At 32.1% G+C, this 10,409-nt stretch overlaps 1 protein-coding gene across 2 annotated transcripts; it reads right to left on the bottom strand.

Annotated features, from left to right (window-relative positions):
- Positions 1-1,424: 1,424 nt before the first annotated feature.
- LOC21404815 (transcription factor SCREAM2) lies at positions 1,425-3,233 on the bottom strand. Of its 2 annotated transcripts, none has more exons than XM_010092793.2 (4): positions 3,143-3,233; positions 2,868-2,993; positions 2,480-2,650; positions 1,425-1,606 (listed from the first exon to the last, which is right to left on the bottom strand). In XM_010092793.2, the coding sequence occupies exons 1-4, from the start codon at positions 3,212-3,214 to the stop codon at positions 1,529-1,531; spliced, it is 447 nt and encodes a 148-aa protein (XP_010091095.1). In that variant the 5' UTR covers positions 3,215-3,233; the 3' UTR covers positions 1,425-1,528. The 2 variants fall into 2 exon arrangements, with proteins under 2 accessions (XP_010091095.1, XP_024017914.1); XM_024162146.1 differs by having other exon boundaries at positions 2,480-2,653.
- Between the last annotated feature and the right edge of the window lie 7,176 nt (positions 3,234-10,409).

The raw sequence follows: 10,409 nt of genomic DNA on the forward strand, positions 1-10,409 counted from the left end.
GATGGGTCTTATGAGGGATGAAATAGCGAGCAATATGTGGGAGGCTCATGGTGGAAATAACAATCGCTAAATAGCCACGTATCAGTTATCATGTATGAAATATTTGTTTTGTAATAGGTTATGTTGGATTGTAGTTGCCAATTCAATTATCTGTAATTTTAGATTTTTGTGTATAACATTGTACAGACATTATTACGAATTGGTAGTATGCATTTTTTTTTTAATTTCTGTGTTTTTCAATTTTTTTTCTTTTTTTTTTCATTTTCCAACTTGAATAATAGGGGTGGTGGTTGGAATTGTGAAATTGGTGAAGTGAACACTCATAACTTGAATTGGGAGGAAGGTTTGAATCACCATGTGCACTCCTAAACACTAACTTTGATTTCAGTTTTAATTTCAATTTCAATTGTAACTTCAATCTATGCACTCAACTCAAATCACAAATTGTAATCGGCGAAGTGAACGGGCCCTTAGGGTGTGTTCGGCTGCCTAAAAAACTCAAAAAAAGAAAACTCGAGTTTCAACTTTATTCAAGTTCATGTTCTTTTAAGTTTGAACTCAAGTTTGAACTCGAATTTGGGACCAAAACTCAAGTTCAAGTGTCCCTTCAACTCGAGTTAAGAAACTCGAACTCAAATTAATGAATAGTATTTTTTCTATTCTTAAAAATGCTATAACTTTTTCGTTTTAATCCTGATTGAGATGATTTCTTTTCTATGCGTTGACAGCGAAAAGACGAATAAAATTCCACCCATATACCCTATTAAAATTTTTCATCACTATTGAGTTTTTATTAAAATACTATCTAAATACAAATTTAAATTTTAACTCACTCAAACACAAACTTAAAAAAAGATTCTTATATCAAACCATAACTCAAATGTACACAACTAAACACAAACTCAAGTTACAACTTCAACTCAAGTTATAATTTAAATTTAATTCAAAAACTACACTCAAGTCACACTCTAAAAAAACAGGCCCTTAGCATTGAAAAGTGAGAGTGAAAGCGCTTAAAAAGGGATTTTGCAGTCTAACTTGACAGAGCCTAGGCGCTATAGCGTAGTAGGAAACTGATGTTATAAGCTTTCGGTCTAACAAACCAAATATTTGCCTGACTTGAATAAGTAAGGGGGTGTCAACCTATATAGTTACGTCATTCTTCAGTCATCAGTTAAACCCTTTCTTCCTTAAGAAAAATAATAATTAAAATAAAGGATCTTCCAATAAACATGCTGACCCAGAATATTTATAATTTGTAGTAGGAAACTGATGTTACAAGCTTTCGGTACGTTTAACAAACCAAATATCATGGGTCCAGTTCACTAATGCTTTAATATGTTAAAAATTGGGATCGATAGGCAAAAACGAATTAAAGGTTTGAGTACTTTTAAGTACGAGATAAAAAAAAAAAACTTCCTTCATTAAGAAAATTTTGTTACAACAACATCACATAATGAAACGTGAAACAATATAGGGCAAGAAGGAAAGGAATTACAAAAACCAACTAAATTATTGACCGGTTCATTTAATCTTGCTCACTCCAGTTTCTAACTGCTTGCAACACAGCTTGTTTCACCACTTGTGCATCAATGCTATTGTCACTCTACAAAATCAAGAATTAAAACAAATTATATATATACATATATATCTATATATATATATATGTCAGAACGAATTCTGTTGCATAAGCATCAGATATATACAGATAAAGCACGTATTAATAAATACAAGTTCTTAATTTGCTCTTGTTACTACTGCTACTGCAATAATATTAAGATTATTGTCGTGTCCCTTTAGTGCTAAAATTTTGTATGATTAGTGTTTACTCAAAAAATTAAATGCAAAAAAATCAAAAGGGGAATTGGATTATAAATGCAAAGCTATAAAGTACTATACTTGCGTTAAAAAAGTACTGAACTCATGCAGTAGTTGAGAGTTATCCATGCAACTACAAGAGAAAGGAAAAAGAACAAGCCAACTTTGATGCCAACCGAGAAGTAGTACTATAGTACTTCTGGTCATTATTAATCATCACTCAGAATATGTCACTGCAACTTACAGTCACACGTGAGGTTTTTTCTTTTCAACTATTTTAAAAACCATTTTGATTCTCTCTCTCTCTCTCTATATATATATATATATATATATATATTTATAATATATATATATAATAAATGGAGGTGGAGGGTGTGGAGTGGGGGGTTGGAAAAAATATCCACTTTTGTGGTACATATATGTGCTCATGACAATAATGACTAAACATATTCCCTCTTACAGGTTTATGGGAGGGAGGGAGGGAGAGAGAGAGAGAGAGAGAGAGAGAGAGAGAGAGAGAGAGAGAGAGATCGCCTCCTGTATACTAGAGGGGAGAGATAGAGAGAGAGAGAGAGAGAGAGAGAGAGAGAGAGAGAGAGAGAGAGAGAGAGAGAGAGAGAGGGTCAGGTGGATAAAAATGACATATATAAGTTTTTCTTACTTCTTCTCCAACTGCTTCTAGCTGGAAATTGTCTGTACAAGAAACCCTAGCGTCGAGCACATCAAGGCCCAGGTTCTCAAAGGCTTCAAGAATAGAGACGAGCAAACCAGGGCTATTCTTATCAGAGAACACATTAATAAGGAAACCCTTTTCTAGTGTTTCAACCGTAACCTGCTGAAGTAGTATAAGAATAATTGACAAGAGAATCAGTTAACTTGGTCTAGCAAAAGGGATTAATTAAACAATACATGACTAGGATCGATAGTAATTGTAATTTCTAACCAGTTACATATATATATATAATATTTCTCTGTTTTTTTTTTTTTTTTGAATGAAGAAGAGAAATAACTGGCAATATCAACATATATACATATCTATTAATTCGTACCGCGGGCAATTGATTTTCGTCGATTGGCGTTTGAGAAGTTCCAATCTCTTGGTTCAACCTTGACACCTTTTGCTTCAACTCGTTGATATATTTCGAAGCATCAACAATAATTGAGGCTTTATTCATCTGCAAAAATACACAAAAATTTAAACAAATAATGTCAATAATCGGAATCAAAACTGTGAAAAGTTAGTAAAAAAAAAATGAAATTTCATTCAAGAAGCATATATATTTTATGTTTTAAGATTTTCTGTGTTATATATGGAGGTAATTACAGCGCTGGAATTGGTGATTGCTCGAAGCCGTTGCAATCTCTCATGCATATTTCTGTCTCTAGAAGAACTCATATTGCTTCTTTAATTCCCAGTAAAGAGAGCTAATAGCAGCCTCTAGATGTTGTTTTTCACTTATTGTCTCTCTTTTAAGTCTTTCTGTTTCGCATAGGGAAACTGAATATCCCTTTTAAAGAGGGCCAGCTAGGGGAAATGAACATGACTGAAACCGGTCTACATGAGACTTCTTGTTTTCTAGCGTTGATCAGCGCTACCGCCACAATTATTTCCATATAATATTTATGCCTTAAACTTAGGTAATTATATATATAACTATCTATTATTGGTTACTAATTTAGTAGAGCTTTATATATTTACGTGATCAATCGGGTAACTTTGTGGCCACAAGCAAAACCCGCAGCCCCTTGAAAGTACAACTTACTCTAATTTAAATGTCTAAAATAAAGAAGATATTGCAATTTCATTCTACTTAGAATACAATTATATATCCTAAACTAAACTACATACATATAGACAAAGTCTTAGAATTGGCACACGTAGTACGTAACTTTTTTCGTATGTACATATCATATTATTCCTTCGTACGTGTAATTTTTTTTTTTCATATTTTCGTGTTACAGTCAATTTTACATACGTTGAACTATATTTTAAATGTCACATTGAAGCAAATTGAGTCACACATGCACGGACAATATTACACGGGCATATTAAAAGAGGTACATATGTACGCGTGCATGACTGGTGGGATGTCATAGGCAATTCCTACCTACATATTTATTTATATACACGTATATATAATTAGATTGCAAGTTTGAGTTAGACTAAACAGGTGACACCCTTTTTTAAAAAAAATAAAAATACCTTATAAAATTCCATCGACCCTCTTATCTTTAAGGTCGACCTAACCCCATACGAATTTTTATTTAAGTCAGCCGGGCTCCGGACCTTTCACCTCTATACATGACCAAGAAAAAAAAGGCAATGAAGTAACATATATAATATCTCAACAGTAGAACTTATCTCCAACTCCAACCATATATTTGTATATAAGCGACCACCAATACTCTAGCTATGAGCATATCGATATCATGTACTAGTTTTGTTGCATTTCTTCTATGTCATCGAACAAAAACAGAAAAGAGTGAGGATATATCCGTAAAAACATATGATTAGATGACACAATGCAATATGAGAGAGAGAGAGAGAGAGAGAGAGAGAGAGAGAGAGAGAGAGAGAGAGAGAGAGAGAGAGAGAGAGAGAGAGAGAGAGAGAGAGAGAGAGAGAGGGGAATACGTGAGGGAAGAGAAACCCCGTGAGGGAAGAGAGTTTTGGAGGGATTGACAGCTAAACAACCTTTGACGCTTCCGTCGCAGCTTTCGATGCCTCTCTTCCACCTCACACACACACACACACAAACACACATCCTCGTCTTCATTTCTCATTTCTTTTGTCTCTCCTCACGTGTAGATTCCCTTCTCTCGCGGTTTTAACCCTCATAGTAAGCATCCTCCCTAATTGATTATTTAATTAATGTTAACCTCTATTGTTTGCTAATTAACTCTCTTTGAAGGTGCCCTTCTGTTTCTCCACGTGAAGCCCGCTTAATATATAACAATTATTAGCAGTTTAATTTTCTTCTCCGCGTGATTTAACATTTTTTCGCGCATATTATAAGTTAACGTTAACTTCAATGGATGTATAGAAGCTAAAGCGTGCGTTGCATGCATTTTCATACGCCGTGATCCAATCATCTGTGACCAATTTTACGTACTGATGTGCAATACTGATGTTTAACACTGTAATACTAAACTGTGATTTGAATTCGGGCTAATTACAACTATTCCATTATACTCTAATTTTTTGAGTAAGATTTATGACAACATGAAGTGCATGTTTTTGTCAACTCAACTACATTTTAGCATCATTATAATGCTATGTATCAGTTTTCTAATTATATATAGTAGGCGACTTTTCTAACATTTATTAACATTTGTTAACAGGATGAGTGGACGTACGGTTTTGTGTGGGAGAAGTTTGCTGTGGGTGTCAACTTAATTCGGATGTACTAATTAATAATTTATGTCGTTAGTTAATTATCCTCTCTAGCTCTTCATTTACTAAGAATAATCACATTATTACATATGTACGTACTGCACAAATTTTGTTGGGCAGCAATAGTCTGTCTTTGATCTTATATAAGAAATTACGCGATACAATAATTAATAGTTTGAGATTTTCTAGTCTAACGTGGAAACTGTCGAGAAATCGTACTTTTTAATATTATGTGTTAGTTTACCAATCCATCCCAAAAGCTTAAGCTTTTGAGATGGATTGGTAAACTAACACTATGCTTAAGCTTTTAGAATGGATTGATAAACTAACACTATGCTTAAGCTTTTGGGATGGATTGGTAAACTAACACTATGCTTACTTTTGCAAAATCAACTCCTTATTAGTTAGGGCAATATAGTATGAATTAGCTTATAAAAGGGGTGATCACGTTTTGCATGGGTATTGTATTTGAGTTTTATGTAGCCATATATATATAACGCTATTTTGCTCCCCGCTTCTTGCGCCGGGGAATAGTATAAGCAAGAAAAAAATAGAGAATTTATCTTTAAAATTGTACGAATCTAGACATTTACCTCTTACTCTTAATAAATATCATTTTGTTAGTGTAATTATTTAATTAAAAAGGTTATAAATCAAGAGTAATGGGTAAATATCATGATTTGTGCATTTTTAAAGGGTATTTATCAAAATTATCTTATAAGCAATGTGTTGGGAAATTATATATACATATATACTAATTGGAGTATGAAAATTCCGATTCTAAAATATTTTTTCTAATATATATATGTGTGTGTATGAAAATTCCGATTCTAAAATATTTTTTCTAATATATATATATATATGTGTGTGTGTGTGTTTGTGTGTCTGTCTGTCTGAATAGTGATATTGTGTTGCATTATATATAAGTCAATCTTATTGCTCCAGAATGTTGTCTACATACAAACAAACCATCACGTACCCACTTATTCACATGCGTGCAGCTTATTAATCATCACAACAAAACAATCCAATACGCCTGCATGACCTGCTCGCTCTTGTTGTCATTTTCCTATCGCAATTTTCTTCAATTTTCTGCATATATTATTCTGAATTTATCTAGGCGATGCTTACGTACAATGCTTGCCTTACATAGATATTCATATACGTACGTTTTCATTATGATCGATCCCGATGAATGGTCCGTCCAACATAACATTTAGTGAAAAATATTATAACATAACAATCATGAAACAAACCATATTAGTATTAGAGATGCGTGATATAGTCAAGTTTATGTTTAATGCTTATCATGTTACATCTTTTTATTTTTCATATTTTGTTGGATAAACTGTCCATCCAAATGGACCGTACCAGCACTTTATATATTTGCATTTTCATTATACAATTTGGAGATTAGAATAGGACGTTTGAACAATTAATATCACAAGTACAACTGATGTATGTGGTATATAATATATTCAATGTATAATTAAGAGTAGTGGTATAAAATAAAACTCTTCTTATTAGTTTGCAAGAATATTAACTATGCGAGATGGGCCCCATCGGAAATATTGTGCGATTTTCTTGTGCAAAAGAACAATTATTTGGAGAATAATCATCAGCAGCACATGTTATTCTCCATTGACTTATGTAATGATTTAAGTGTTGCCGAACTTGATGCAAATTTGTTGTTTTTCTCATAGAAAATCCAATTGTCAAGCTGCAAGCTAGATAAAGTGATCGATTATTGGACGCCTTGGGTCTTCGAAATTCGAGATTAAGTCTTCCATATTCTTGTGTGTCAATTGAGAATATGACTTGAAGCTTATCTCTATGGTACTATTGCTTTGTTACTATTAAGTATATAGTTAGACAAGGAATATGGGCAAATTCAAATAGAGATATAAATAAAAGAAATCAGAGCAAAAATAAAATAAAATAAGATTAAATAAGTGTAACTTTAAGCGACATAACGATGCTAAAGTTTATTCTATATGTTGTCAATTAGTAGTACAGCTTCATGATCATTCTAGCACCAAACGAATAGACACGAACAAATTTTTTTTGCTTGGTATTTCTTCAGAAAAACAATAGAAAAACTAAAAGAAAAAAAATTGTTGGCTTGACGATAAATAAAGGATATAGTTGATTATTATTGCTTTGAAACGTCACGCCTTAAACGACTTTCTTCAATGTAAAAGCTCACAATTAAAGAAAAGATGAACATGAAATACTAATTACGATTAAAAAAATTAAACTTTGTTGTTTAGTAATTAAATTATCAGTAATTTTTTAATTAGCGTCCTTTAATTAATGCCTGGCATCTATTCTATTCGGATTTGAAACATGGAGACCATGAGGCTGGAGTTTGTGAAGATTTTTCTTTACGTCCAATCACATACATATATATTGCCTATTAATGTATATAGTAGCTGTGCAGATTTATCTTTTCAAAAAAACAAAAAAAAAACAAAAAAGCTGTGCAAATTTATTCAGAAAAAATGTAAAAACTTGTCCTTTGCTTATAGAGATCATACAAATCTAGGTATTATTAATGATGCAGTTTTTTTGGTACAATGCTCCTCTGTTCAGCAACTTTTTTCCTTTTTTTTGGGGGGGGGGTTAAATGTTCATCACCTTTTTCACATACTAACATTCTTAAATATTATTGAATGTCCCAATCAAACAATAAAGATATTTAAAAATTAAATAGTGTTAAATTTGGAAACCTGTCTCGTGACAAACCCTATTTTCTTATGGACATGCTTTTCTTGTAGATGAGATTCCAACACAAGAAGAAAAAAGAAACAACAACTGCAAATTAAATAACAACGGAAAAAAAGTTTGAAGAGCTATATATAATCTAATATTAATAATCTTCTGCACTGGTAGAGACATCAAATTATATAATGAAAAATAAGGCGATTATTTTTTATCTGGAAATCAGCACTTAGAAACTGAGATCAAATAATCCAACTTCTTTAATTAAGAGAAACTTTTTCTTTTTGAAATTTACTAAGCAGGTTAATGCATTCTAAATTAATTGTGTTCTCAAATGAGAAGGTGTTTGCATATCTTATATATTTGGCACAAGGACTGAATAGGGCCTCAAAATCTTATATATAAGGCTGCATAGGAGATTTTTTCTGATATTTCAAGTCTATTATGATAAGAGCACCATAAAATAAATAAATAAATAAATGTGTGAATAATTAAGGAAAAATCTCAGAAAGTTGTTTAAGGTAATTGAGAGCCTTTCTTGATTTCAAACGCACACGGCCCAAAGAAATGATACTTTCACAACGCCCTAGAGAATTTTTTATAGTGCGTTTAGAACTCGTTTTAAAATAATTTTACTTTTTATATGAAAATAGCAATAAAAACGTTTTCAATCTCAGACAGAAATCATTTTTAAAAATGTGTTTGGTAATTTTATTAAGAACTTGTTTTCAGTATTAAAAAATATATTAATGTCTCTCTCTCTCTACTCGACAAAGGAGAAAATAGAAACAAAAAATGAAAAACGACTAAAAGTCATTTTTCATTTCTCTCCCATTTTACATTAAACAAAAAAATCGTTTTCATTTCCGTTTTTTGTTTTTAATCGTGTCAAACGCCGTTTCTCTCTCGTCTTCATTTTTTTCTCGAAAAACGTAAAAAATAAAAACAAAAACAACTCCAAACACACCGTTAATAACTTACATTATGTGCTTAGACAAAAAGGTCTCATCATAATCAGATGGCATTTTGTTAATAAAAAGCGTCCAATTTATAGAATATAGACAAGGCAAACGATACCAGAAAACAAGTTCCTTCCGCAGCTATATATGTATATGAATGTATTAACTATTAAGCTTTTATGATGCATGCGTGTATCTATATATTCTGACTACCCTCTCCAAGTAAATAAATTCACCACTATAATACTTTTTAAGTCTGTAAATTAACAACTTTAAATTTGAAAGTTTAATCTATCACATCAAATTACATGTTACTTAATATATACCACAATTGTATAACAAGAATACTTATATGTACTTCGTCATGTAATTATATCTTATAAAAGTTTGAGACACAAGACTGCTTGCCCGTATATATCAAGTAAATTATCCAAAATCCATATAGTATATGCATGGTCCTTGTATATATATAATATATGAGCTGCAAGGCAATTAGTGCATGCATATATATATATATATATATATATATTCCAGAAGTGGTCTTATGAACAGGTTTTTGTTGCTGTGGGGTCTGCGAGTGAAAAGTACCAAGTGATATTCAACTGGGGTCCGGAGAAACATACCATATGTCTCTGTTGTGATGTGAGACTTTGTGACGTGTAGTTAAGGTTCACGGGCTACCTTTTGGTTACAAAAACAACAAATTAATATTGAAAAACAAATCCCATGTAAAACCAACTAATATAAGTGAACAAGAGAGAGAGAGAGAGAGATCTTGTAACTAGCTAAAACTCATGGAGCATATTGTACAAAGCATCTTTGTCCCTTCTCCTCACATGTAGGATAGAGTGCGCAGGCTGCAGCAAAATCATACATGTCAAAACAAATCCCACTGCATGATTACACGAGGTTTTTGAAGAGTGTATATATATATATATATATATACACACACACACATATATATATGATCCGGTCCCTTAAAACTGTTGTTTGCATTAGAGACAGTTTTGACATGAAGCCATACTTTGACAGCTAAGATTATAGCTTGAGAATATGAGTAGATCGATACCTAAATCCCCACAATATAGGAGCCATCAGAGAAAAAATCGTATATATGCTACTGTAACATTTGTATAAGCTCTTACTTATCGCAAAAATGAGATAGTAGATTTCTTTTTTTTTGTTTTTAGGGTGATTCGTGGTGCATAGTACGATGGAGTATGCGTGAAAGTAATGCATGGTTATAATTGCAACTAGTTGCCAACTTAAGTAGTAGCTAGTGGCCTTTTCCAAGAGGGAAAAAAAAACCCTTGAACGTCTACCTGACCATTGATAATATTAGAGTAGCTATTGATTTCTCGATTAGTAAAAAATTACATAAATAAAATGCATGATGTCTCTACATCACCTATATAATGAACCTACATGAGATCTTAAACTGGCTTAATATGAACCCATATTATATCAATAAGGCTCAATAAAAATCAGTGGTGATATACTAATCATCCCTTAACATG

Source organism: Morus notabilis, unplaced genomic scaffold, assembly GCF_000414095.1.
Source record: "Morus notabilis unplaced genomic scaffold, ASM41409v2 Scaffold442, whole genome shotgun sequence".
NCBI lineage: Eukaryota > Viridiplantae > Streptophyta > Magnoliopsida > Rosales > Moraceae > Morus > Morus notabilis.

Excerpts from the sequence above, each read along its gene's own strand:
- LOC21404815 (XM_024162146.1), bottom strand. The coding sequence starts at position 3,214 with ATGAGTTCTTCTAGAGACAGAAATATGCATGAGAGATTGCAACGGCTT. Across the intron at positions 2,994-3,142 it reads CAATCACCAATTCCAGCGCT|ATGAATAAAGCCTCAATTAT; the intron begins GTAATTACCTCC and ends GTATTTTTGCAG. Across the intron at positions 1,607-2,479 it reads TAGAAGCAGTTGGAGAAGAA|AGTGACAATAGCATTGATGC; the intron begins GTAAGAAAAACT and ends TTGATTTTGTAG.